We start from the raw sequence: 27,622 nt of genomic DNA, 5'->3' as shown, positions 1-27,622 counted from the left end.
TCTTCTCCCTTCTGGCTCCAAAACTGTGGAATGCACTTCCCATTGCAGTCAGAACTGCAGCATCACTCCCAATCTTCCGCCGTAGCCTGAAAACCCACCTTTTCAGACTCCATCATGGCCCTTAGCACTTACCCTAAACCCTTAGATAGCATTTCTGTTGGATTATATAGCATTTGATACAGACTTATAGCATGTTATGTAGACAGCACTGTAATTGTATTGTATGTAGTCATAGCACGCCATAGTACACATATATAGCATAGTAGTAAAGATGTATAGTTTATATGTATAGTGTATGTATAGTTTCACTATATAAATATTCCACTGTTACTTTCTTAGCTTACGCATGTTTCATGATAAATGCTTTTTATGTGATGTATTCCCATGCTTTGTTCTTGCTTAAATGTAAGTCGCTCTGGATTAAGAGCGTCTGCTAAATGCCTAAATTGTAAATTGTAAATGTCATCGACACTGGGCTGACTTCCTTCCTGGACTACAATTCCCATAAAGCTTTGGTGCACTGCTCCTCCTTGTGGATAGGGGGAGGGCTGCCTTACTGAGACAACATGTAAGGTCACTGCTACAATCTAAAATATCTAAAACCACATATCGCACACATAAAGACCCCCAGGAAAGTGTTTCCCTTTAATTAGGGGGCTTACAGTACAGTGGGAATAATGAGCAAGTCAATAACATGGTAACAACAACTGTGGTGGGATAGTTACATTTTTATTGTGCTGTACAGATCAGTCTTATCCATCCATTCATCCATCTTCAACAGCTTATACGTAGTTGGGTCGCGGCAACTGCTCCACCAGAGAGCTCCAGATTTCCCTCTCCAAAGCAACATTAGTAACTGTTCCAAGGGCAGTGAGTCGATGTAATCCCTCCATCTCATCCTTGGTCGGCCCGGGGGTCTCCTCCCATGTGGGACGTGCCTCGAGGACCTCCTTGGGGAGACACTCGAGAGATATTCTAACCAGATGCCAGAACCACGAACCGTCGAAGAAAACTCATTCTGGCTGCTTATTATTTGCGACCTTATTCTTTGGTCATCATGACCCACAGTTCATGACCATAGCTTTATAGGGATGACTATCTACTATCTTCATTTATCAGATAACAATTTCTTGACATAATCAGGTCAGCTTAATCTAAAATATGTCCTTCTGGCAAACAGTCACAATGACATTTCAATTACAATTTAAGCAGGTCATAACACTCGCCTGAGGTAAAATTGCCAGTTAGCTTCGCAAAGCTGAAAAGTGTGTTAAGCAATACAATAATTGGGACCTGAAAAAGTATTGTAGCCTACATGAATTGCAGGTTATGCTGGATAGTTTCTATGTCTATAATGTATGCATGCATTATGTCTAATGTAAGTGTATGGACAGTGTCCAAATACAGGAGGGGTTACAGGTCTGGCATCAAGGCTAATGGTTACATACATAGTGCAGTGCCTCCTCTCCTCCCTGATCCAATATATCCAACAAACAGGCCAGAAGGCAGGAAGGCAGAAAATATGATTAGAAGCAAATGAGACTGCTCTAATAAGACTTCCTCTCTGTCACACTCAACAGGTGCATAAGCATAGCACAGTACATTAATAATAATAATAATAATAAAACTTTATTTGTATAGCACCTTTCATGACATGAAATGCAGCTCTACAGAACAATGGAGAATAAAAGAAAAGCAAGGCAACGACATTAAAAAACAAGCAGTAATGCAGTACAGTGAGGACATGAAAAATAAAAAAATAAAAGATCAACTAAAAGCAATGTTGTAGAAGTGGGTCTTGAGCTGAGCTTTAAAAATGTCTACAGAGGCTGCATGCCTGACGAAGGTACAGTGGGAGCTTGTTCCATGCCGACGGCCTGTAGAAGCAAAAAGCTGCTTCCCCGTATTTTTTAGTTGCCATTTTTTTGGGCAAAGCGGTGGAAGACCTTAGGGGGCGGTTTGGGACATATTTAGGCAGGCAGTCATGTAGGTAGGAAGGTGCGAGACCATTGAGAGCTGTAACATTATTACAGAATGGTGGCAGAACACCTCACTTGGTCTATATAATCATTGTGACGCAACACTAACAGTATATTTTCCTTTGTGTTGGATAGTTTCCGTCTGGACTCATTTCTGTTTACCAAAACCCCACTCTCAACACCACTCGTCCTTCCGATTACAACCAGGTGACATGAATGTGAAAAGACAAACAAGTGGCCCTCTTGCTGTGAGAGTGGCCAGCTCTTGTCAAGTATCAAGTGATGGATGACCTGCTTGTAGATAATGTCTTTGAAGCATTGTTACATGGGAAGGTCGCTATTAAGGTGTGTGCATGCACAACATCAAGCTCAATTGATTGCCTTCCGTGAAAATGTCATGGCTTTTCATGCCACTCAGTGTCCACAGGGCCTGTGTGTGAATGTCTCAGTACACTTCAACCAACCACCATTCAGAGTCATAATGTGAAACTCCCATTGATGGTTTACCCTCCACCATTAACACCCAATGAATGCCTAGCATATTGGTTTGTTTACGTGTGGGACAGTGGGGTGTTTGTGTGTGATTGTGTGTGTGTGTGTGTGTGTGTGTGTGCGCGCATGCACTCACGTGTGTGTGCGCGTGCACGTGTGTGTGTGTGCTCGTGTGTATGTGTGTGTGTGTGTGTGTGTGACTGCGTGCCTGCCTGCGTGCCTGCGTGTGTAAGTGAGAGAGATAGAGAGAGAAATATTACCAATTTGTTTATACTTTTCTTATGGTTTTGTTCTCTTATGGTTTTGTTTCTTATGCTCTGTTTACACATTTCTTTATTCCCTTTAATAGTAGCCTAGGCCTATACAATACATGTTTTTGTTTTGACTGTTTTGTTCCAGTCAAATTTGGCAAGTTAGTGAACCACCTGGCACCTTCGCCAACAACAACTGAAGACATTATGACCTGTATGTGACTTGCAGTAGCCTCTCAGTGACCTACTTTCCATACATAGCTCTTTCTTGACTGGACAAGACACAGCTGTGCCCTTTTCACGGACAAGTCTCTTAGCTTTCTGACATGGAAAATGTTGCACAACAACACACGTAATATATGGGTTATAAGGGGGTGAGAACTATTATGTCGGCTCTGGACTTAGATATGTGTTCAGATATCAAACCAGTTTCTTCAGTATAATCTTTAGACTTTGACTATGACACTATGACAAAATGTCAGTGAACTTAGTGAAGAACATAAAAGTTTTTTTTTCTTTTTTAAGTATAGTCTGGAATGGATATCTATCCCTATTCATAAGGAAAACAGAAATAAACTGTGGGCCCTTGTACTGCATGCATATACTCTGGGGCCCATTTAGTTGCTAGACTTTTTGGAGGGTTTAAAAACATGTAGCATATACTTTTTTGTTGTTATCATTTACTCCTGCTTTTATTGCTAGACACTAAAATCACAGAGATATTGTAGGCCTCCTGAGAGTACGTTGTCATTACTGGTTTCTCAAGACAGATTCAGCTCAGCAATGGGTTCCAGATAGTTGTTTTAAAGGTGTCAAGTGAAATTAATTTTGGTGTAAGCTCCATCGTTTTTGTTGTTTCCCAGAAGGGAATAAGTTGAATGTTGATAGTTAGGCCTGTTACTAATCCTTGAAAAAACAAGTAGGCTATAGCTGATACCGGCACCAGACCAAACAGTTCACTTCACACAGATTTCTGCAGGCACAGGGGCATTTCTCAAAACAAATGACACACAAAAAACAGGTAGTCATAACAGAAACAGTGTAACACATTGGCAACAGTGCTTTTATGCAATGACATCACATTGTATAAAAGTGTTATAACATGATTAGTGATTACACATGCCGAATTGGATCAATATCATGTAGTTTATTGCACAGAGAAAGAAAAATAACAAGGCACAACAAATTAAATAAAAACGTCCACGTATAGGTACATACGTAATTTTGGTTTAAGATGCAGAATTATATACAGTAGGGGTTAGATCCCTGTCATTAACTGAATTTACACTATTTGCAATATCAAGCCACAACTACAATAAATATTTGTCTCGCTTTTTGCCAATGGCAATGTGTCCCAAATAAAAAAAATCAATGTTATTTTCCAAGTCAACATGACCTTGATAGGAACATGGTGACTTTAAGAAAAAAAACTCCCACCGTCTAGAGAATACAATGATCAACAAACAGGATATAGCTTATACTAAAATGTAGTGTAAGGAAGGATAAAGGGAGGGCAGATCAATAAATGTGCCCCCTATCAAGAGACTTCACACATTACTGTCGTGTCCACACAGTGACCACTGTTTTTATTGTTATACAGTCAAACAAAGCCAGCAGGGGTCTGGTCACCTGGCCCTGGATGATCATGCGAAACTCACTGGGATAGATTGGCCAATTGGAGAAGAACAAAAGAAAAACACTGCAAGCACTGCAAAAAACACTAGATAGACTAATCCCACGTTTTATAAATTTGTCTGTCCAAGCAAATGAGGAATGTATTTAAATTAATAGATAGAGTTTTTATTGTTATTATTATAGTAGCAGGGGGCGGACTTTTGGTGACTAGTTTCTGAATTTTGGTGTGGTGTTAGGTATGGGTAGCCTATAAGGTTTTCAAAAAGCTGTGCAAACGCGTTGGGCGTGCTCCCTATAGTGGTCTGTTTGCACAGACTCAAATATTGGATACATATAGGTTTGGTTGAAAACCAAAATAATTGATAGAAGAGATTTTTGAAAGGCATCGTTTTCAAGATGACGTCCACGATGGCTACTGCAGGGGAGCTTAAAATGCCCTTTTTCATTCCAAAGTTGCAAACCGACCACTAGGGGCGAGCCAGATTTGCTATGATTTTTGAAAACCGTATGACCATACCTAACATTAATCACATAGGCATTTTAGCTCCCGGCCTTGGGGTTCCAACCATATACTCACATATCTAATAGTGGTTTCATTGCAAACCGACCACTAGGGGGAAAGCCCAATTAGTTTGCAATGGTTTTTGAAAACCTTATGCCCATATACCTATAACACGATTAACACCATGCCAAAATTCAAAAAGTATTTACGAAGTGCATAATTGTTATGATTTTTTACAAATCCCAGTTTATAGGCATTTTAGCTCATTTTAGCCACCGTGGACGCCATCTTGAAAACTATATACCCATACACCACACCAAAATGCAAAAACTAGTCACCAAAAGCCAAATCTTTACAAGTGTGCCCCCTGCTACAGTTATAGAGCAGAGGGGCTTGTTGTTTTTGTTTTCTGACCTGACCTCTATGACAGAGGTCACTAGGTCAGATCAGAAAACAAAAACATAGATAAGACTATCTATGCACTATGCAGCATGTTGCAGCAAGCCAATGCACTAGGACCAGAACTTAGAAGTGTATATTTGTACGTCTCTAAATGTTTTGATGAATTGAACAAGGTGGACCCTCTTGTAAACAAGTGTAATGCTTTATTGGGTCGTCCACTCACAGTTAACAGTCTTTGTATTGAGTTGTGCTTGAATTGTACTGTAATTCTGCAAACTGTTAATACATATTTCAATCGATCAATCAATCGAAGGTAGAAGGATTGCACTGGAGCAATCTTGGGACAGTTTTTTTATAACATTTTCGTCAGGTCATCATGACAGGCACGTTGCTTGCGGTCGCGGTGCCCTGAGGCTGTTCCTTTCTCCTCCTTTCCGTTCCTTTTCCTTTCTCCTAGGCTAAGCCTATGGGTTGAGTGACTGAGTGTTGAGTGTCAAATGTCTAATCAGTAGCGGTGCGGTGCAAACACGGCGGATAATGTATAGATTACGTACACAGAGCTGTGTCTATTATTGGCTTGTCCTGAATACACTGCCCTTATAAAAACGTATGTTATGGACAAGTTGTCCATAACATACGTTTTATAAGGGCAGTGTTGTTGTCGATTCTAAAGTTCGCAGCGAGGGGGGCGGGGCGGGTAATTTTTGTTATTTTCTCACTTCTCTCAGGAAATACCCCCAACAAAGGAAGGGAAAGCGTTTCGCCGTACGACGGTGCCGCGCGCAAATGACAGACGATCTACAACTCTACAAACTTGCATCCCATTTCGCGACTAAGGACGAGACCCCCAGTGTGAGTTTTACAGATCTGCTATTATATTCCGCGCGACACCGTCGCGTGGCGATGCACGAATTAGGACTGAGGGCATTGACGTCACCCGTCTGGCAACAGGCATGGATGGCGTCCGACTAGAGCTCGCGGATTGGTCGCTGCGCTCCGAGCTGATGCGTGATTGGTCAGGTCTCGGCTACATAGCGCCTCTGTAGGGTCCATTTTGTTCGCAATTGGAGTCGGAAGGGAGATTTGACGTTACACAACAACTGTACAACGCCGTAGGAAAAGCCAAAGGTTTCTCGAAAATTGGTAGGAAATATAGCGTTGCTGCTATAAATTCAACATCATCCACCGTTGAGATTTCTGAGGTTCAATTTGACCATTCTATGACGAAGAGGCTTTCACCAACCAAAGCCTGAAGGATTCGGTAAGTTTATTTTATTTGGAGCCTCCGTCCGTCGCCATATTGTCACCGTCCTTTTCTTTGTTATGGTGCCAGACCGTAATGTGAGACACTATTGTAAAACAGTCACGTACTCATTCATATAGTATGTGGGTAATGGATTTAAAGGAATCCACCAACAAAATATACGTTTTTGGCTCATCACAACCAGTGAATACCTCGGTTATTACGATGTCTTTGTTTTTCCTCGGGACAAAGCCGAGGGCAGGCTCACACACAGTTGGATTAGTCGCTTTATGTAACGTTTATTATTGTGTTATTATTGTGATCATCGACCAAATGGAGGTGTTCTGTCGTTTTTTTTTGTTAATAATGATAGTTGTAATAATGTGGTACTGCAATATCCAGACCTGGCATGTTGTGTTTCAATCTTTGTGCGATGACGCACTTGGTAATTCATTGTGTGAGCGTCCCTGCTGTATTCGTGTCTTTGTTCATCTTCGTGTATTTTATTATTTCCCTTATTATTTTCAGTCTTTATAATGCCAGAACGATACGATTGCGTATATTTTATATATAACGATAAAAATGAATAATACAAATAAATATATCATTTTTTTTACCGAATGAACAAAATTAGCAGATACACTAGCCCCAATGTATCAACCTTTACATTTCACAGTTAGCTAAACCATTGTTATTTTCAACCCTGTAGGTAGGCCATCGGCTTCTTGGAGCGTCGAGGTGAATTAATGTTCAGCTCGGCATCACGGGTAAACATCGCTCATCATTGGCACATGAACACTTCAGAACTTGCTGGACACAAACGTGCAGCGAGAAGTAGACCGAAGACTACTTCGAGGACCTGGAGATCTGCTGGAAGGGAGAGATTAAGCTGCTGCGCAGTCAACTTTACAACAACAAAGAGGTGAGTGGAAGCTGCTGTTTTCGCTTGGCTGGGTGGGGGATGGGCGGCTCGCTGTCTAGTCTGCGCTGCACGTAGGCTGCAGGCAGCATAAGCCTTTGCAGTTTTTGTTGTTGTTGTTATGCCCGCCAGGTTTATCATGTGACCTGCTACTACTAGAGTTTATTGTTGTTTGATTGATAGATAGATTTTATTTACAGTATAGTCTATATACACACACAGTCATATATACGTATATGCGTATATGTATATAACCTGTGCAATTTATTTGTGTATGTGTCATAGCTGATATCTTATAGGTTAAATAGTGTACAACTTTGTATTTGCTGTGTGCATGAGTGCAAATAGTAGGGACAAAGGTTGACGTGTGCTGCACTGGATACAGTGGATAGGAGTGCATACAGACTTTTGTGCACTTCATAGATGGTGACATAACATTATTATCTCATTGTTCAGGTGACACTTGTGACACAGTGGAATAGCAGCATGGGAGGTGGAGAGAGGTACAACATTCCAGTGTCCCACCCTGAGCGCCTGTTGCCCAAGAAGAACCACCAGCTGGGCCGGGTCAAGCAAAGAGGTCGTGATCAAAACATTGCAGCAGCAGCATCCGCAGGAGTAGTGGGGGGCCTTCACATCCACCACCATGGCCACCGCAGGAGCGACAAGGGCACAGCCTACCCCTGGTCTCCAGAGGCCCGGCAGGCCGCGGCCGCTGAGAAGAAAAACGCTTCAGTCCGTTTTACCAACTATGACCAGAACTGGGAGGGCGCAGTTTCCCATCTCAACAACCTCCTCTTGGCCGCGCAGGACTGCCCGAGCTATGCAGGAGCAAAGTTCAGCGAGCCACCGTCGCCCAGCGTGCTGCCCAAGCCCCCTAGCCATTGGGTGCCCTTCGCCCTAGCCTCCTGTGATAACAGGGAGATGATGACCTTCCAGTTGAAGAGCCTGCTCAAAGTGCAGGCCTGAGACGGACCCCCGCACTTGCCCTTTATGAAAAAAGAAAACAATGCATGAACTACGACTCCTCTGACAGTATTTAGACCCACCAGGAACGCCTCAGTGCTGTACTTCTTTTAGTACATTTTTAGCTTGTTCTCTTGGGTGGCATTTGCAGTATTCCACTGCAAATGTCCACAACCATTTTTTTTAAAGTTTCAAATATTGCAGAACTGTAGCCTTGCTGGTGGGGAAGATGCTCTCAGTCGAGACAGTTTCTGTAACTGACGACGAACTGGATATCCTTTGTACTTTTGCGCTCTGTTATTTTGTTTTGCTGTTTTTATGTTGGCCATTATAGCAGGTCGAGTGAGCTTTTCTTCCCAAAATAGCAGGTATGGCAAGGTATTGTAGTAAGCAGTAGAGCTCAATCTCTTTTACGGTCCATTTCTGTGGACAGATATGCTTTTCCATTGACATAGGACATAGGTTATGCTAATCCTTTTTGGACCTCACCTCTAAAGCATCTGGTGCTAAAGCACATTCACATTTGTAGCATTTTTATTTCTTTTATTTGGGGCCCAATATATTATTATTTGTTTTATCTGGGATGTAAAAGCCACTCGCCTGCAATTCTGCAGGGAAACCAGAGATATATTTCTGGAGAGGAATCAGCTGTCGCGAATACAGGTCACAAGCATAACCTCAAAAAAACTGAAGGGTAATATGAGACCATGGCACACGGACCTTGGACTCTCAACTCCTGTACCTTTTTTATAGCGCTGTGCGCACTGCACTATGGGAGTTGGGCTTGTCTAAGGCCCGCAGTTCTCTATCATAGCGTTACTTGTGTTTAAGTCCATTTGTGTTGTAGTCGAAAGGTGTATGAGTCTGTCGCACTTAACCAAAGCAATGTCTTTAGCTGTGTTTTTGCCACCTCCTCTTTGCCTAACCGGCGTGGTCACTAGTGCCATATCGACCACGTTGGCCGAGTGGCGAATTGGATGTGAGTCCCTGGGGTCACATCCCAATTTCAAATCAGTGCTGTTAGCCCCCTCAGTCGAAACGCCACATGGCAAACAATGCGGAAGAGGACCAGACAGGTGGTGATGTGACTGCACCAATTTCACTCTACCTTTAGCTCATGTCATGGTCCTGTTTGCTGTGAGGCCTTCTTTCCAGTGGGGAAGGCAGGGTTGGTTGAAGTGCATGATGTGGCCCAAGGGTCTCAACAATGTAAGGCGCAAGGCCAGTGCGGGTGTTTACATAATATACATGGGTCTCAAGGGTTGGCCATCCCAACAATCTCCAGACACTCACTGCCTCCTGCACCCCATTTATCCTCTTGCACTTGTTGTCTTGAGTTACAGGCTGAAAAGCTGTTTTTCGCTCTTAATGGTGGGTGCGTTATCGACTATCTATAGTGTCTTTATTTTTATTTTACCAAACCTCTATTGAGGCTGTCTATTTTTTTTCCTTTGCAGAATGGGAGCTGTAATTGCCAGCTTAGAAATGACAAAACAAAGTATGAGTGCTTGAAAATATGTTAAGAGCCATGTATATAAAGAAATGTATTAAAATACTGTAGCATATGTACATTTTGCAGGACAATTTGAAGGCCTGCTTGACAAAGTATTTTTAGTAATAACACTGAATGTACACGACATGCTATGGACATGTCTTAACTTCAAATGCTGAAGAATATTTTTGTTAAAGAAAAGAAATATCTGCATATAGCATTTGTCAATACCCCTGCACTGTGTAATCTTGCCAGTGATCTTGCACATAATGTTTTTATTATTTTGTATTATGAACAGTGTAGGGTGAAAAGATGCTGTAAGTGCACATTTTTTAGAAAAAAAACAAAAAAACGAATCTTTAATTGGACCTTGGAGGAGGCTTCTGTATGTATGAATTGTTTGGATGTATTTTTTATTGTGCTTACATTATGTAAGCTTGCTTTTTTTATGATCAACCACTTGACAAGTTTAACAAAGCCTGATTGTGCCTATGTTGAATCTCACTCTGAAAAAGAACTTATCAGACTCATTTTGAGTTTTTCCCCTTCCTTTTCCCCCTCTTCATTGGGTAGAGCTCTTACTCATTGACCAAACACACATAGCCACCTGAAACCCAGCTTCAGTTCTCAGTTGTTCTTCCGCCAACTGCCACCTGATTTTGGACCATTTATTTTTATGAACTGTTTTCCCAACTATTTTATGTAAAAAAAAAAACTGTTTTCTATTGTTTTGTAAATGATCATGCATGCAAAAGTCTCCTCATTCTAAAATTGTAACAAAATTGGCTGTTAATTTGTCCCACTTGTTAATGTCACCGAATATGAATAATGAAAAAATGATTCCATGTCCACAGAATTGGTACTAATTAGATCTTCAAAAATGTTAAGATGCTGTTTAAATTGGTAAAGACAAAAATAAGCTAAAAAAAAAATAAACCCCTCCCCTTCCCCCCACCTTTGTCTGGTTGTCTGTATTATCATGTTCTTGATGCATATAGATTCATATAAGTGCAGACCACACCACAAAAAAGTACATCACTGTTATATTTATTTGAGTTTCACCAGGTCAGTTTACTTCACAAAATTCCAAAGCGGTTAAATGTAATTATCTTTACATATCCATTGTACACAGCATAATTCACCATTGATGCGTACCCAGATCTTTACTTCAGGTGTGTCGCTCTGAGCTCTTTTACGTCAACGATCCATAATATGCAGCTTGAGATGGTAATGTTTTCTGTTCTCAGCAAATGAAAAATACAAATGCATCCATTTATTGACGCTTCAATGGAATAACACCACTAAAATACAGATAAGAGTACTAAGGAACACTTGGGAGTCAATTAATTTAGTACATACATAAGGAAATAAAGCAGCCTATTTTGAATATATGGACTACATGTAACAAAATACAAAAATGGGCAATAGAAAGAATACCGCATACAGATTTCTGTAACAAACCAAAGACATCAGGCTACATTGCATACAATGCAATCCATTCCTTACTAATTGCAGAAATTAGTAAACGATGGTAAATTACATCTGACTGAATGGTCTAATAACATACAACAGTATATAACATGGTAACCTAAACGTGGAATCTTTTTCCTATTTTTAGTTCTTATTCTTTCCATTGGAGAAATAACTAAAACAAAGAGAAAATTTTAATGCTGCTATGTATAATATTGAATAAAATGGGAGTAGATTTAAGTTAACTTAACTCAACATTAAATTGGCAAAGTTAAACTGAACCATCTTTGAAACTATAAGCTAAATCCACAGTACGTAAGTCACCAGATATAGCGAACAACCTATCAAGAACACTCCCGGGAGCTTGCATTATATCCAACATATAATTAACTATACACATTAACGGAAATACCAGGACTTTCTTTTCTCTTGTGCCGTGCAGAATGTTTCATGGTGATATAAGCCAGTGGTTCCAAAAGGGGTCCTTGAGGATTCCAGGGGGTCCCCAGCTAAATGATAGTTTGGAACCAAATTGACCCTTATGGGACTGTAACTCCCGAGGGTCCATCTGGTTCCATTTGTACAGAGTTAAATTAACATTGATTTTGCAATATAAATTGGGGTCCCAGAGATAGAAAATAGAAATGCCATCAAATTGGGGTCTGTAGACTAATATGCATATCAAACTGGGTCCTTGAAACGAAACAGGTTGATAATCACTGCTAGAGCCGTACAAATGTTCTCTTATGGGGGTCCCCGACTCCCTGGCATATATTTTCAAATGTTGGTCCACGGGCCAATTGGTGTCAATTTGGGGGTCCTTGACATGAAAAACTTTGGGAACCACTGATAGCAATTAACTAGCAATTAACAATGGTGGGCATGAACATTTGAAACCTGAAACCATACTCAAAACATCCTTTAGATAAAGAACGACAGGACTTTGGAAGTGTGGGGTTCAATGGCCGCCAGACTTGCGGCCAGCCCACGACCGTGAGCGAGATCGAGACCGGGACGGAGACCTGGAGTAGGAACGTGATGGTGAGCGTCCCAAGTTCTGCTTATGGGAGCTGGATGCAGGATGAAAGTCTTCAGCTGGGCTTGGGGACCGGGACTGGCTTTTTCTGCCTTTGGGTCTAGATCTGGCAGGGGATGGGGAGTGAGAGGCTGAGCGACTACGGGATCCTGGGCCGTGGTGCGTCCTGTTGTGGTCACGGGGAGGGCCTCTGTACCTAGCAGGAAAAACAACATGGAGCCAAACTGGTATGGTAAAAGGAATTTCCCCTTTTCACATGGAATAATTGAATGCGTCATAGATGGGTAAATGCAGCAAGGCAACTACAATGCGATTGTTATTATCAAGGTAATTAACATTAACTCTGTGTCTGATTTTGGAATGTGTTTCTGTGTGCAAGCATGAAGTACATTTTACAGTAGATGTACCTGCTGTTACGCAAATAAATTAACCCCCAAATTAATGTCTATAGGAAGTACAGATTAGCATCAGTTAATATATAACAAAGCACAGAGGTTGTACAGGAATTTAATTTAACTCTGACATTGGCACAGAGGAGAGATGTCCCATTCTTTTCAAAAGATAATCTTCAAGGACATTTCATGCAACCCAAAAGGCCAAAACTATAACAGCTATATTATATTATTTCTAACATATATTATATACCGGTATATAGTTAGATGGATTAACACCTTAAAAATGTGATTGCTTATTTGTTGCATGTTAAAAATGAAGTTATTATTTGACGGCTGGGTAAAAAATAAATAAAAAGGATGCACTGTCTTAGTGCTATAACACAAAACAAGAAGATACTGAGTGACTAGAGTGAAAAGTGTATGCAGTCAATGGGCAGCTAATGATACATTTTCATCTTATAGGGTGCATCTTAAAGGTATATTCAGTGATTTCACTTAATTCAAATATCACTTATTTTTTTGTTTTGTTGTGATAATCCTCCCTACTATAGAGTGTGCTGGCCATATAAGGAGTTCCACCCTGTCCCCAGTTAACCCCTGGGGGTCAAAAAACCTTAGGTTTCGTTTTTGACTCTCTATCCTGATTGGACGAAAGGCTGGGTCCCACAGCCAAAAACGAAACCTAAGGTTTTTTGAGTGAAATCACTGTATATACCTTTAACATATCTAAACCGACTTTGATACTCTACGCCCGTCCATCCGCAAGCAACAAATATCCGGAACCGTTACCCCCGATCGATGTGAAACTGTGCACACTCCCACACCCAACATTTTCAAATCATTCTCATGGTGGTGTTACAATAGCCCAATTCGTGTTTTTTTTTCTATAACTTTTTCTATAACTTTTTTTTTCTAGCTGGACCAATCTGCGTGCAAACCAAGGCCCTGCATTTTTCACATGAGCCCTTCATAGCGCCTCCAGGAGGCCAATGTTTGCACAACAATTTATTTTATATTACAACTACAGATTTTGTCCAAACATCACACAAATCGGTACACATTATCTCTGTCTATAGTCATGTGATCAACACAGATTTGTCTGATATTTCATATTCAATCCTGACTGGCTAGGATTGGCATCTCAATTTCTCAGTTTGCAGGTTGTGTACCATTTCCTTTAGCCTGGCTGGAGACAATGATGGAGCTTACACAAAAACAAATTTAACCCACATATACAGTATACACCTGTAAACCTGTGATGTGACAATTAACCCATTCTGAACGGGAACGCATTTTGGTGTTAGCATCATGTCGTGCTTTAGCTATTGAAAAATAGCAGATCTACAAGCTCATAGCGCGCCACCGAGTGGCGCGCTACGAGCTTGTAGGTCTGCTATTTTTGAAAAATCGAAGAATGACTGACATTTTTAGAATCTGATCTCGGGTCAGAATGGGTCAATCAGACCAGTGTGTGTCCAGTGGAAACCTCGTATGAATCTGATCTCAGGTCAGAATGGGTTAAGAGGATTCTGATTCTGTCATGGAATGTAAGTGTGATAGCAAAGCATCACCATATCAGTACCATCAAGACGTAATGATTGTAGTAAGTTACATATGTTCTACTTCCATCAACAAAATGCTTCATAAAAACAATGTTGGGTTCTGAACGGCCACTGTATATGCGGCTGGTCGGTGATTTCGCCATGGTTCCTTGTTGGTTTAGGACGGTCAACCTCTGTCTACCTCTAATTTGTCATGGTATTGTCCTTTTTAGTAACAAACTAAATCGACAAAGTGTGTACTATTTCCCCATTAATTAGCCATCAGGTTGTGTTTGTAAAAAAAAATGTAATTGTCACATTTGCACAAATGTGTCTTCTGCATCTGATGAAATAAACCCAAAAAACAGAAGTGAAAATTCCACTGGGTATGGGAACGCAGTTTTTTCTTCTTTTTGGATCAAAACAAGCTTGATTTATTTATTCTCTAAAGTCTAAATGATACGATCCCCGGTTACAAAATGTGTTGGGTGAATTAAATAACATTCACAGGACCTGTTACATGATTATTCACTTCCTGACTCTCGGTTTCCGAGTGAAACCGGCTTTCAAAATAAAGGGGTTTCCAATAGAAAATCAATGTGTGGTGGTCCTGGGGTAGACAATTCAGACACCACACCAGTAGTGTCTGACCGCCACACATTTAGTGGCAGTAAATTAGTTAATGGTGTAGATTTGCTCGGTTCATACTTGTGCCATAACAGAAGGACTTTAGAAGGGAGGATTTTATTGTCTGGACTTTCTATCGAACAATCAAGTATCAGCTAATGTGCCGGTAATGTGCCGGCGCTGACGGCGCACAGAACGGTGAATGCATAACAGCCAAGCACTGGTCATTTAATTAAGCCACATACACATTTATATTATATAATCTATGAGGTTTCTATTTTAATTGAATATAATATCCCCGGTTTTGCAGAGATAAAGCTCTCTTCCTAATAGCTTGTACGTATGTTGAGTGCAAGCCTCGTCTTTCCATTAGTTCTCCGTTCAATCTTTAGTCGGCAAATGAGTAATTTTACAAACGCAAAGCGTGTGAATTGTCATTCCCAACGTTCAGCTGTGGTTCAGTTTGCCCCACAACACGGCGAGGGGGCGGAGATCAGAGAGAGGGGGCTCTCCATGACGAGACGTTGCTGGAAACTATACTTCATTGTACGCTGGTGTCACATCTAAAATATTGGTTATTTTTGCGATTTGTGAAATATTTTTTTTAAAGAGCAAAACTAAAATCTCTTTGTTATTAGCCCACCTGTCATTATCGTGGCTTCTGCTGCGTCTGTTCCGTCCATAGGATCGAGAGCTGCAGAAAAAACAAGGACAATTACAATTTAGGCATTTAGCAGACGCTCTTAACACATTGATTGCTAGAGTTTTCTATTTGCTCAGGCTTGGTGGTGCTGAGCGATTAACATTGGGACTTCTGAACTTTTTCGGGGCCCACAGCGAGGGGCCTCTTATAGCGAGAATCACACCGCATAAATCAAAAGGAAGCCAAACTAGTCCACTTCAATTTAAAAAAAAAATTATGATTCTACCATCTTCCATTCTGGAGATATTGACCTTTTTCTAACACCTGCTTTTCGCAGCACGCTGCTCTTTTGAAAAAACAGCAGAGATATGGAAGGTTGAAGTTGACAGACATTGACAGACAGATATAAAAATGAACACAAATAATATCATATACATACTACACACTGAATGAAAGCCCTGAATGTCTACTTTTAGGAGGAAAACAAATACACATGGTCCCATGTATAGTTTGTCAGTAATTGGCTATTGAATGCAGCTTGCGCCCACCAGAGAGGATTTCAGAAAATGCATGGACCAGAAGAACTATTATTCACAAAATAAGGCCTATAGCGACATGTACATACTATATACCGTATGAAACAGAAGACTCTCTGCTTTCATAAGAAAAATACTTCTACTGTAATAATAATTAAAATCACACCCCTGTGAAGTGAGCAGTGCAATGTTGCGCAACATTGCACTGCTCACTTCACAGGGGTGTGATTTTCATTATTATTAAGCAGAGAGTCTTCTGTTTCATACGGTATATAGTATGTACATGTCGCTATAGGCCTTATTTTGTGAATAATAGTTCTTCTGGTCCATGCATTTTCTGAAATCCTCTCTGGTGGGCGCAAGCTGCATTCAATAGCCAATTACTGACAAACTATATTTGAATATATTTGTATATTTGTTTTCCTCCTAAAAGTAGACATTCAGGGCTTTCATTCAGTGTGTAGTATGTATATGATAATAATTTATTTATGTTTATATCTGCCTGTCAATCTCTGTGACTTTAAACCTTTATAACTCGCTATGATAACTTCATGAGGAAATGCTCACTTCACAGGGGTGTGATTTTTATTATTATTACAGTATTAGTTTTTTTCTTATGAAAGCAGAGGGTCTTCTGTTTCATACAGTATATAATATGTACATGTCGCTATAGGCCTTATTTTGTGAATAATAGTTGGACCTGAACAACTGCATTCAACCTACTGACAAACTGTACATGGGATCAATATTATGTATTTGTTTTCCTCCTAAAAGTAGACAATTAGGGCTTTCATTCAGTGTGTAGTATGTATATGACAATAATTTATTTATGTTTATTTTTATATCTGCCTTCAGAACGATAGTATAACGGTGAGATGCGTTACTGGATCGGTGAGTTTAGTGGTTGAGGTTGACATGTCTGGACATGTTTGAGGAAAGAAGCACAGGAGAGAGAGATGATCAAATAACTGGCCGCGTTGTTGGACAACGCCATCGCGTCTTCACTTTGTTTGTTTGTGCAAAGAAGCACGATCAGCGATGGAAAAGAGCTTTATATCCACGGCAGATAAGTAATGACGTATTATCGAGGGACCGCCATGATCAACTAACTGCCTGGGACCGAGGCTACGTTGTCACCAGCCAATGCAGCCATCGCTATCCGTTGTGTGATTGTAGCCTTTTTATTCATTATAATTGCAGTGATAAGACCTATATCACAGCCGGGCGTCTCTCTCGATACCGTGGATATAGCCTACATCCACAATCACACAACGGATAGCGATGATGGCTGCATTGGCTGACGAAGACGTAGGCAGTAAGTTGATCATGGCGGTCCTTCGATAATACGTCATTACTTATCTGCCGTGGATATAAAGCTCTTTTCCATCGCTGATCGTGCTTCTTTGCACAAACAAACAAAGTGAAGACGCGACGGCGATGCACACAACGGATAGCGATGGCTGGTGAAGACTGAAGACGTAGCCAGGCAGTTAGTTGATCATGGCGTGTGCCGTGTGCGTGTTGAAAACGTTATGAAATGGCGATCGTTGAAGATTATTCTTGGTTTATATACTGGCAGAGGGCAAATCGACACGACTGCGTTATATCTTTTTCCGAGAATGAGAGAGCGGTGCAAGGCGATTGCAAGGCGCAGTGTGGCCTGGGGCCAGTGGGGGGGGAACTCAAACTGCAATGCAATCTGGGCAGAAGTTACTCCCCCCACAAAGATTCCTCGGGAGAAACCATGTAGAAACAGGAGGGGAGGGGGAATCGAGTGTATTCACAGACACTAGACTACTACTAGAGTATGGGTAACTCCATTTTAGATGCCCTGACATCTGCGTTGGTCTATGCCGTTGCCGTGCAGACCCATACGTGTAATGGAGGCATTGGAAGAGGGAGCGTCTTCGCCACAGACAGACCTCTTTTCAGGAGGGAGGGGCTTTTTACTCCCGGATCACATATTGGAGCTTCCTGGAGAGGATCGCTATTATTTTCTTCGGTGTCCTGGAGCATAGGACGTTGATGTACAGTAAGCAATAAAAAAACGTATAAAACGTATAGTTACGCTTCGCGCGTACGGCGTTCGATATTAATAAAGCGTATGGATACGTTTCCAGCATTTTTTGTGTTAATCCAGAGCGATTTACATTAAGCAAGAACAAAAAAGCATCATACATCACATAAAATCACATAAAAAGCATTTATCATGAAACATGCGTAAGCTAAGAACGTAACAGTGGAATATCTATATAATGAAAACTATACATATAAACTATACTATGCTGTACATATGTACTATGACGTGCTATGGCTACGTACAATGCAATTATAGTGCTGTCTACATAACATGCTATAAATCTTTTGCTATCCAAGTCTACAGAAATGCTATCTAAGGGGGTCGGGTAAGGTTAGGGGGGCACAACAACATATCTGAATATGGCCATCGTAAGTTGCACTTGCTGAAGGATTAACTCACTCTCTGGGGCTCTCGGACCTCCGTGGGCGGCGCTCGTAAGAGGGGCTGCGAGATCTGCGACGGTTGCAGCTGCGGCTGCGAGAGCGGCGCCGGCGATCATCTCGATCACCGTCGTCGTATCGGGAGAAACTGCGAGGGGAGTGGCGCTCCTTTGTCTTCATCTGGTTAGGGGCTACAATGGACAAGACAACGGGGGGACATTTTCCTGTTTTAACCTAGTCTTGTGTGTGCGGCTGTGATCTAGCTGGAGTTAACCCATTTGGGGCGGGAACCCCTTTTGGTGTTTTAAACATTATGTTATAATTTAGCTATTGAAAAATAGCAGATCTACAAGCTCATAGCGCTGCGCCACCGAGTGGCGCGCTACGAGCTTGTAGGTCTGCCATTTTTTTTTAATCGTGGAGGATTTAGAAGATTTCTTTTTAATTTCGAGGTCAGGCCAAAATGGATTAAATGCAATGTTGCTGGGATATGAAACATGGATGAAGGCTGTTCATACTCTTGCGGTCTCCCTGGGCAAACTGGATCTCGATCTGGCGGCCGCACACCCACTTGCGGTCTAGGTTGTGAAGGGCATCTTCTGCATCCCGGACGTCTTCAAATGTGCTGGACTGTTAAGGCTTCTTACTCAGGGATTTTTCCCTCTTTTTTTCGGGTGAGGTTAGGGGGGAGGGGGACAACAAAATTCTGTGCACATACAATACATACATACTATACAGGCTGGTGGCTCCATTCTGACAAGATCTATACATGGAGCTGATGTGTTCAATAAAATAAAATAAATTTTTTATATATTATATAATGTATACAAATGATTTTGAAGTAAAAAAAATAAAAAGACTGACTGTGAAGATTATGACTTCTACAATTACAGATTACAATTACTGATTCAAATAGGCCAACTCGTGATTTGGGACTGAAGACACATAAGACAAATACTGAGATGGTGAGCCATCAAGTGGTTTGGGTAGGATACAAAAAGTTTGGCTCGTTACCTTTAACATGCTTGACCTTTGACCTTCAGCTTGCTCTTTATTGGCTTGGCAGAAGAACTCGAGGTTTCCTGCTTGTCTTTGCCCAATAAACTCTTTGCTTTTCCTCCCTTTGGTAGACAAATGAAAGCCTGGATGCTCTCTTTCCTCCACTTTGCATCTTCATCTTTTTGCCTTTTCTTTATTTTCCAATTCCACTATTGCTTGGTGCCTGGGTGTCTTTGGCTTGATTCTACTCTACCACGGCCTTTCAACTTTCTTTTCTTTTGGTGTGGGGTCTCCAGAACTGTATCTTTACCATTTCTAAGGCAACAACAGAAGAAATATTAAGTTAGGAATATGTTTAATCCTGCATACAATATACTAAGTGACAAATTACAAATTAAATTAAATCCCATACAATAGACCAATCATTTGTTAAATAAAATACATATAATGTTGACTCTGCATCGGAGTACTAAATAATCCACTGCAAAGAAAAGGTTATTATTTAACCCATTCTGACCGGGCACACATTTTCGTGTTGGCATCATGTTATGCTTTAGCTATTGAAAAATAGCAGATCTACAAGCTCATATCGCGCCACCGAGTGGCGCGATACGAGCTTGTAGGTCTGCTATTTTTTGAAAAATCGAAGAACGACTGACATTTTTAGAATCTGATCTCAGGTCAGAATGGGTTAATCAGACCAGTGTGTGTCCAGTGGAAAACTCGTATGAATCTGATCTCAGGTCAGAATGGGTTAAAACATTTACAGTCAGTTGGGGGAAATATCACTCAAGTCAAAACATCTGAAACATGAAAAATACAAAGGATATTGAATGTAAGCAAATCCTCTTGGTCGCCGTGTATAGAAGTCAAGTGGAATGTAGACATCTACAATAGGCCCATAACGACCAAACTCACGGCGAATATCCTCTGGCCTAAAGTGTCATGAAATAAGGACATTTATTCTGCTGGCGAGCAGATAAGACTACGCTAGAGCCCAGTGTGTAGGCCACACACAAGCTAAAGCCAGCATCTATTTTTAAGACCATAATATATCATTAGCTCTGGTCCATATAGCTCTAATGCCGTCGCATTTAGAGCTATGTTACTGTCGACTTCCGGGGCTCGCATAAATGCAGACCAGCCTCTCCTCTGTCGCGAAAATTAAAAAAAAGTTTTACCTACTCACCAATACAAAGACGGGTTGTGTAATTAGAAAGCATAAATGCACTTTTTGGCCAGAAAGGGATTATTTTTTCACCCGAAGGAAAAATCTTCTCCATGAGGGTTTTCTTCTCTTGGCAATAGAGGGTATGTGTGTGACATCATCATCAAACCCGGAAGTTATGCAGGAACGTCTACTGAGTGGCAAAAAACTACTTTCTGGCCTTGACAGCCCATACATCCGAAAAGAAAAGTTGTATTTGATTAAATGACGATAAACGACATTAAATACAGTCTATGGTTAATACCCTCTATATCAGCAGAGGACGCAGTGGAGTAACTAAAAAAAAATCCTGGTGAAAACAAAATCCCTTTCTGGTGTATTTACACGTGTGGTGGGGGGCTCAAAGTGCATCCACTAAGGAAAGTAGGCTTTCTAATTACACAACTCGTCTTTGTATTGGTGAGTATGTAAAATATTATTTTTATTTTCGCTACAGAGGCTGGTCTGCATTTCATGCGAGGCAGGAAGCCAATCAGTTCCATAGCCAGCAAGAGCAGTAAGGCTATGGACTAGAGCTAATTTCTAATCAATTATTGTTTTAGGCTAAACACCTATCTCTCCCACCACAAAGTAAGCACCCCCCCCACAAGGAGCCTGTTTATTTGGGGACACACCGGTTGATGGCTCGGCATTCTTTAATTATAGACGGGTGTAAACGAAACGTTAGGGTTTTTAGTACGATTTAGTTTAATATTAAGTAGATTACATTAGTTTCAATTTCATAATCACCAAGCATCGGTCATGTTTCAGGGCCTGGTGTTCGATGGACATCATGACAGTGTACAAGAGAAGGGCCTGGTGCCTTGGTTACATTAATCAAAACAAACGGCCGTTTTGTTTATTTTAGTTCACTTTGATTGACCTGTGTCTTCGCTTGACGTGCCTTTTCAGCAGAGAAACTGCAACAATAATGCACACTCTTTTCCTCAACCGTTGGTTTGTTTAGCTCGTGTTTAGAGCAGACAGACGGTGCACACATCTCGCAACATCCTTGTATTGTGAATCCCCCCTCCGCCCGCAGCAGCAGCAGCACTACAGCAGCTCACGGCTGGAGCAGTGCAGTGGAGGTTACTCAGATTCCCTCCTAACGTTAGCCATCTTGGTCACGTCAAGCAAGCAGCAGCGTACAAACAGACGTACCTGGATTCGTCAGAGATGTTCCTAACGAAGAGAGAAGTATTTGGAGGTCTTAGGTACCTCGCCATTTTGTTATGGGAAACGAAAATTCTATATTTTTTTACACAACGTTCAAGATATTCGGCCCTAAAGCTCCACCGGCGGCTGACGTTACGTGGTCACGTCCGTGCCTCTGCCTCCTTCGCCTACGTGCAAGGGACTGCACGGAAAGTCCCATTGCGCATGCTCTCTAGAACGGTGACACCCACGAGTGAGTTAGCTGCAGCGGATAGAAAATAGTGTGTGCGTGTGTGTGTGTGTGTGTGTGCACACCATCCAGGATCCTGGTGAGTCATGACCATAAGGCATAAAACCTTTGATTCTGTGAAAAAAAATTAAATAATAAAAAATAAACAAAGGGTATTTATAGTACTACCGGTATGTCCATCATCATAGGAGGCCCCTCAGGGGGGCCTCCAAGCACAACCCCCGCCACTCTTGGCTCTCTCTATCTCGCTCACTCACTGCCTTGCTCTCTCCCACAATGTATTGTAAAGTTACACCTATTTTATGTTAATAACCTGGGTAAAATGTGCAGCATTGGGAGATAAAGGGGAGACACTTTAATTGTGAAGGGACGACAGGATGAGGAGAGGTGGTGTTGTTGCTAATTGTCGAGATTAATGGCTGAGTGTGATATTGAACAGTCAAACTATTTGTATCAATACGGCTGTATCAACAAAATAATTATGTCTGGGCCTCTGGGGGGTATATGGGGTATAGTATACGGGGCTAATGGGGGCCTCATATTTGGTCTTGAAACGGGCCTCCAGATTCCCAAGGCCGCCCCATCATATAATTAAATATTAAATTATTATGCTATCAATATTTTTGTAAATCTTTGGGGAAAATTAATTGGAGAGCTTTCAGTGGGTCCAGAAAATCACGTCCACTGCTATGAGCTATACTCCAGTGTTTTGATTGATGAATTGAATACTTTATTAACAGTTAACAGTGTAAATACAGTAGTATGAGTATACAATGGTGTTAAAAGCCTAAAGCCCTGATCGAGGGCTCCATTGTAGTCCTGTGTATTAAATTCATTGAGACATTTAAAGACATACAATAATAATATACAAGACATATATAAACACTAGTAGCAATACAATGTATATAGTAAACAGTTGGGGGTGGGGGCATTTCTGGTGTCAAGCTTTGGTGTGCACAGTGTAGAGATGCTGGGATTGCATTTACTCATGTACGCTAATTAAGAATGTGGATAAAGATGACAAAAGGCACATTTTATAAGCAACATTTTATTTAAATAACCATTTCACTGACACGTTTACATCTTCTTACTCCTCCTGATGAAAGTTGTGGTACCCACGGACAAAGTCTGGAATGTGAAACATAAGAGAGCGATTCATTGTTATGTACAAGATGTAGTGCTTTTCAATCTTTTGTTTTGGCTTTAAATGTGTGTAGTAGACAAAGCTAGGATAGACCTACAAAGAAGGGAAAGTAAAAGACGTACCTCAACCATCTCTCCTCCCTTTAGCTCTTGGATGTGGCTGAACTTGCCAGTGTTGGTTACTAGCTTTCCTCCGTCCATATTGACAGTGCACTGGGGAGCACAGAGACAGAGAGTGAATATCCTGTCAACCCTGAAACCTGAGCACCCGTCAGACCATTACTAACACTATACCAAACCATACCCTAACCTCAGACCATTACTAACACTATCCCAAACCCTAACCTAACCTCAGACCATTACTAACACTATCCCAAACCCTAACCTAACCTCAGACCATTACTAACACTATCCCAAACCAAACCCTAACCTCAGACCATTACTAACACTATCCCAAACCAAACCCTAACCTCAGACCATTACTAACACTATCCCAAACCCTAACCTAACCTCACAAGAAGACACGGGTGAGTTTTAACTGGCCATGCAGGTCCCACATGCAGGTCCGACTAACAGGATGACTGACTTATGGGCATGCAGTCCCCCTGAGCACATCACAGAAATAAAACGTGCATACTAAGGCATATTAAGGCTTTTTGTTCTTTGTTTGCTTTATTTATTTATTTGTATTTGTTTTATTTGCCTTATTTAACTATTTGAAGATAAAAGAAAGATACTGTGTAGATATTAACCTTGATGCTTTCATATTTTCTGGTAACACTCAAAGACAAGACAGCAAAATAACATTTAGATTTTGTTGATGTGCAGCAACAATTGTGATGCATCTTTTGGAGATTTGTGCACCTTGATCTTCTTGCCGTCCATGGTGGTGATGTCAGCCTCTTTGCCGATGGTGAAGGAGTTGGTGATAGACTTTCCAGGTGTCTTGGAGGTGATGACAAAGCTGTCACCGGTCTGCTGGATCTCAGTAATGGGCTTGATGTCCTTGGCAACCTTGACCATTTCATCAGGAAGTCCTGGTGAATGAAGAACACAATGGGGAAGTCTTCATCAATCACTGGTCAACTTTTCAACATACTGAAAAGTGGCATCTTTAAGTGTTAAATGCTGTTTAATCCCCATGAGCATCATCAACATCCAATTCTAGGACCACAATGGAAACAAGTCCCCAGGACTTTTTTGTTATCCGTTTAGCCTCAATGTCTTACGTTTACTGTAGGCTACCACGTGCTGTTTACATAAAGTAAGCAATCAATCAATCAAGCAAAAAAATCTATCAGATCTCCCTTCGAATATACCAAGTCTTTGCTATTCAAGCTATCTGTGACATATAACAAACACAAGAAATGCTTTGGTTTGCTCTACCAATTATATATTTGATTTTAATGTCAATCTTTGCAACGTTAAGGTAGCACTTTATGAGTCAACTCACCCATGGCTTTGAGGAACTCCTCGTAGTTCTCCTGGGCGTATACCTGCCATGTTCCACTGAAGGCCATGTTTTCTAGAAAGGTCTGAGTTCTCCTTCACCAAGGCGGGCAAAAGGCTTTGACAGCTGTGTGAAGCACAATGTAGAGAACACCAATGTTCTCCCACCTTCTTATATCAGAAGGTGGAAAAGGGGGGCCCAGGACTGTGATTAATCAGTAACAAGAGACTAACAAGAGAGTAATCCCCACTGTTTGAACAACCTAGCGTTCACTTGCACCTGCTTGGCTTGACCTCAACTTCAAGTGAAGAGGGATGATGATTTTGGATAGGAGTGTCCATGGCACGTGTGATCCGTGCTGCACAATCTCCAATGCTAAACGTGGTGGGATTATAGGATGATATAGTCTGTGTAACTAAATTCTCATTAACCCTTTTTATACAGGATAGGTTGGACTGAACACATGGCTGCGGTATGGGACAGGGCATTGAAGGTAAACCGGAGCAGAGGAAACCCACTTGAACTCAGAGAGAACATAGACTACAGACTCCACACAGAAAGATTTGACTGATGACCTTGTGGTTTTGTGGCAACAGTGCCTATTATGTAGAGATGTCATGTTAGATTATCTGTTGAGGGGACACATTGTTCACATGCCACTCATGTGGGTATGGATATGGCTATACATGTGTGATATAAGGGTGGGTGGGGTCAGGTTGGCACAGTGGCTAAGTAGGCAAAGCGCCCGCTAGGGCCGTTGTAGACTACCCCCTGGACCCTGGTTTTTAACGCCTACTCTACTGTCTGGGCTCCTATGGAGGGGTCAATGACACTGCAGGCGTTTTGGCTTTTTTGGACGAGAGCAAATGACAACATATCTGGTTGCATAATAATACACAAAGCAAATCTTTCACGTCACATTTCTATACCCGAATATAAATTAGGATAACAGCAACAGCATTGATGATAATAATAACAATAATAGTAATAGGCATTAGGCATCACCATAATCACTTTGAATAAGCAACTTTATTAGTTACACACAAGAGGACAGTATTTGAGATGTTATTCAGCATAGCTTTGAATAGGCCAATCCTTGAGCATAGTGCAGGGTTTCTTCCTTAGAAGTCTTTGTGAACGTACTAGTTCAAACCTATATGTCTAACATGAAAGCTCTAATAAAACTCAACATCATTGGAATTTTGAACATGCTCAGTTCTCTGTTCTGTATGTTATTGTGTAACCATTGAAGCCATGCAGATTAGCTTAATGAATCCAACCTCCTAACCCCCAGGTCATTATCTCTAATATAGCTATAACAAAAGATTCAGGCTGACTGTGTATAAATTGGATACTAGTAGACCGGTGCCCGGCTGTAGAGCACTGTGTCAGTAATGATGGAAGTTGGAGATCCATGTCGGAGTTTTTGTCAGGCCTGCCCAAATATGGAGTGCTAGCCTGTGATGTCAGAACATCCATACATGGAGCCCGGGCAGAGGCCTTTTGTGGCGGTACTGGACAACCGTGGGTCCGACCGACTCCACACCAGGCACTGCACTGAATGCACTCCCTGTGGGGGTATGGAGAGCGTGGGGGTATGGAGCGCGTGTGTTGAATTTGGCGAACGGTCCTCGAGTTACGTGCATTACAGCCGTACACACGTACAGACAGATGTACAGAGTACGGAAGTACTGTAAATGAAGTATGGAAAGTAATAATTTGGAGTAAACCTCAGTTAAAGTCTCAAAAGCACATATGCAAAAATGCATCCTCACAATAAACAAACCCACCATTTTTATTACTTGCGCAAGCAGAGCACGCAAGTACTGTAATCGGCTGCGTATGCAGATTGGCTTAATGAATCCAACCTCCTGGTCATTATCTCTCATAGCTATAACAAAATATTCAGGCTGACAGTGTATTAATTGGATATGGTGTTGGCATATTCATTGCCTGGTGTATAGACATGGAAAGTGTGGAAAGTAATAATTTGGACTGAGTAAACCCTCAGTTAAAGTCTGAAAAGCACATATGCTAAATGCATCCTCACAATAAACCAACCCACCATTTTTATTTATTATGTTTTTAAATGAATTATGTTTCTCCTTTTCATTGAAGGTCAAACTATAGCACACAAATAACAAACATTGTGACTGAGAGGTGCTGTTTTAATCAAACTGCACAGCGTTTGCTGGAGGCTTATCCCCATGCTTGTATATGCTCACGGTCACATTGACAGTCTGACTGCCATGCTTGTTACGCACAAAGACGTTGTAGTTGCCAGAGTTTTCCATTGTGACACTGTTGACAGTAAGAGAAGTGCTCTTAGACTCCTCGGTGATGGTAAACTGTCCCTGGTTGGTGATTTCTCTGTCATTCTTGAGCCAGAACATTTCTGGTGCCGGGTCGCCATCGACAAAGCAGGTCAGGCAGAGAGACTAAATAGAATAGGAAGAGCAGACAAGAATACTAAATGTATACTCTCAATGCTTGAGAAGATGTAAACGGGTTTCATCACAAAATGTGTCACCACTAAGCAGCTAAACAATGCATTCGTTCGATCGATGATCTAAGATAATTGAATATTTGCACTAATATTTGACAACATTGTACCTTGCCCTCCATGATGGCCACCACATCAGGGAGACCCTTTGTTACCCTGGCCCGATCTGGAAACAATAATGGTTAAGGTTTAATCCTTGTTAAAGTCCTCACCATAATCATTCAATCAATTTAGCAGACGGAAATAGCACAGGGGATTAACACATTCTACTCACTTTTCTCAGCAAATGCCACTTGCCTGCAGGGGTCAAATCAAAGTGGCATTAC

At 41.3% G+C, this 27,622-nt stretch overlaps 4 protein-coding genes across 7 annotated transcripts in view; 1 reads left to right on the top strand and 3 right to left on the bottom strand.

Moving 5' to 3' along the window:
• The first annotated feature begins 6,336 nt into the window (after positions 1-6,336).
• On the top strand, positions 6,337-10,833 carry pnrc2 (proline-rich nuclear receptor coactivator 2). Its single transcript, XM_083761087.1, has 3 exons — positions 6,337-6,522; positions 7,214-7,426; positions 7,880-10,833. Exon 3 carries the CDS (start codon positions 7,910-7,912, stop codon positions 8,390-8,392), a length of 483 nt encoding a protein of 160 aa, XP_083617213.1. The 5' UTR covers positions 6,337-6,522; positions 7,214-7,426; positions 7,880-7,909; the 3' UTR covers positions 8,393-10,833.
• On the bottom strand, positions 8,746-22,132 carry srsf10a (serine and arginine rich splicing factor 10a). 3 transcript variants are annotated; one of them, XM_083761086.1, is made up of 6 exons: positions 21,957-22,132; positions 20,410-20,523; positions 19,108-19,214; positions 18,609-18,780; positions 15,594-15,644; positions 8,746-12,583 (listed from the first exon to the last, which is right to left on the bottom strand). In XM_083761086.1, the coding sequence occupies exons 1-6, from the start codon at positions 22,019-22,021 to the stop codon at positions 12,310-12,312; spliced, it is 783 nt and encodes a 260-aa protein (XP_083617212.1). In that variant the 5' UTR covers positions 22,022-22,132; the 3' UTR covers positions 8,746-12,309. The 3 variants fall into 3 exon arrangements, with proteins under 3 accessions (XP_083617212.1, XP_083617210.1, XP_083617211.1); XM_083761084.1 differs by lacking the exon at positions 20,410-20,523 and adding an exon at positions 19,585-19,903 and having other exon boundaries at positions 19,108-19,203; positions 21,957-22,087; XM_083761085.1 differs by lacking the exon at positions 20,410-20,523 and adding an exon at positions 19,585-19,903 and having other exon boundaries at positions 8,746-12,577; positions 19,108-19,203; positions 21,957-22,087.
• A 1,145-nt stretch (positions 22,133-23,277) lies between these two features.
• On the bottom strand, positions 23,278-24,863 carry fabp10a (fatty acid binding protein 10a, liver basic; the record flags this gene model as incomplete). Its single annotated transcript, XM_083761045.1, has 4 exons — positions 23,278-23,328; positions 23,467-23,556; positions 24,208-24,380; positions 24,797-24,863. 4 exons carry the CDS (start codon positions 24,861-24,863, stop codon positions 23,278-23,280), a joined length of 381 nt encoding a protein of 126 aa, XP_083617171.1.
• A 1,353-nt stretch (positions 24,864-26,216) lies between these two features.
• The window catches only part of myom3 (myomesin 3), a 77,617-nt gene continuing 76,211 nt past the window's right edge, over positions 26,217-27,622 (bottom strand). For both annotated transcript variants that reach the window (XM_083760322.1, XM_083760321.1), the window contains exons 35-37: positions 27,571-27,593; positions 27,407-27,462; positions 26,217-27,231 (exon numbers count right to left, since the gene is read on the bottom strand). In XM_083760322.1, coding sequence (XP_083616448.1) covers positions 26,962-27,231; positions 27,407-27,462; positions 27,571-27,593 — 349 coding nt within the window. In that variant the 3' untranslated portion in view covers positions 26,217-26,961. The remainder of the gene's footprint in view (positions 27,232-27,406; positions 27,463-27,570; positions 27,594-27,622) is intronic.

The sequence above is a fragment of the Protomyctophum parallelum genome (assembly GCF_964188405.1).
Source record: "Protomyctophum parallelum genome assembly, chromosome: 3".
Taxonomy (NCBI): domain Eukaryota; kingdom Metazoa; phylum Chordata; class Actinopteri; order Myctophiformes; family Myctophidae; genus Protomyctophum; species Protomyctophum parallelum.
Note: the sequence above shows the minus strand (reverse complement) of the source record. Positions and strands in the feature narration are given on the sequence as shown.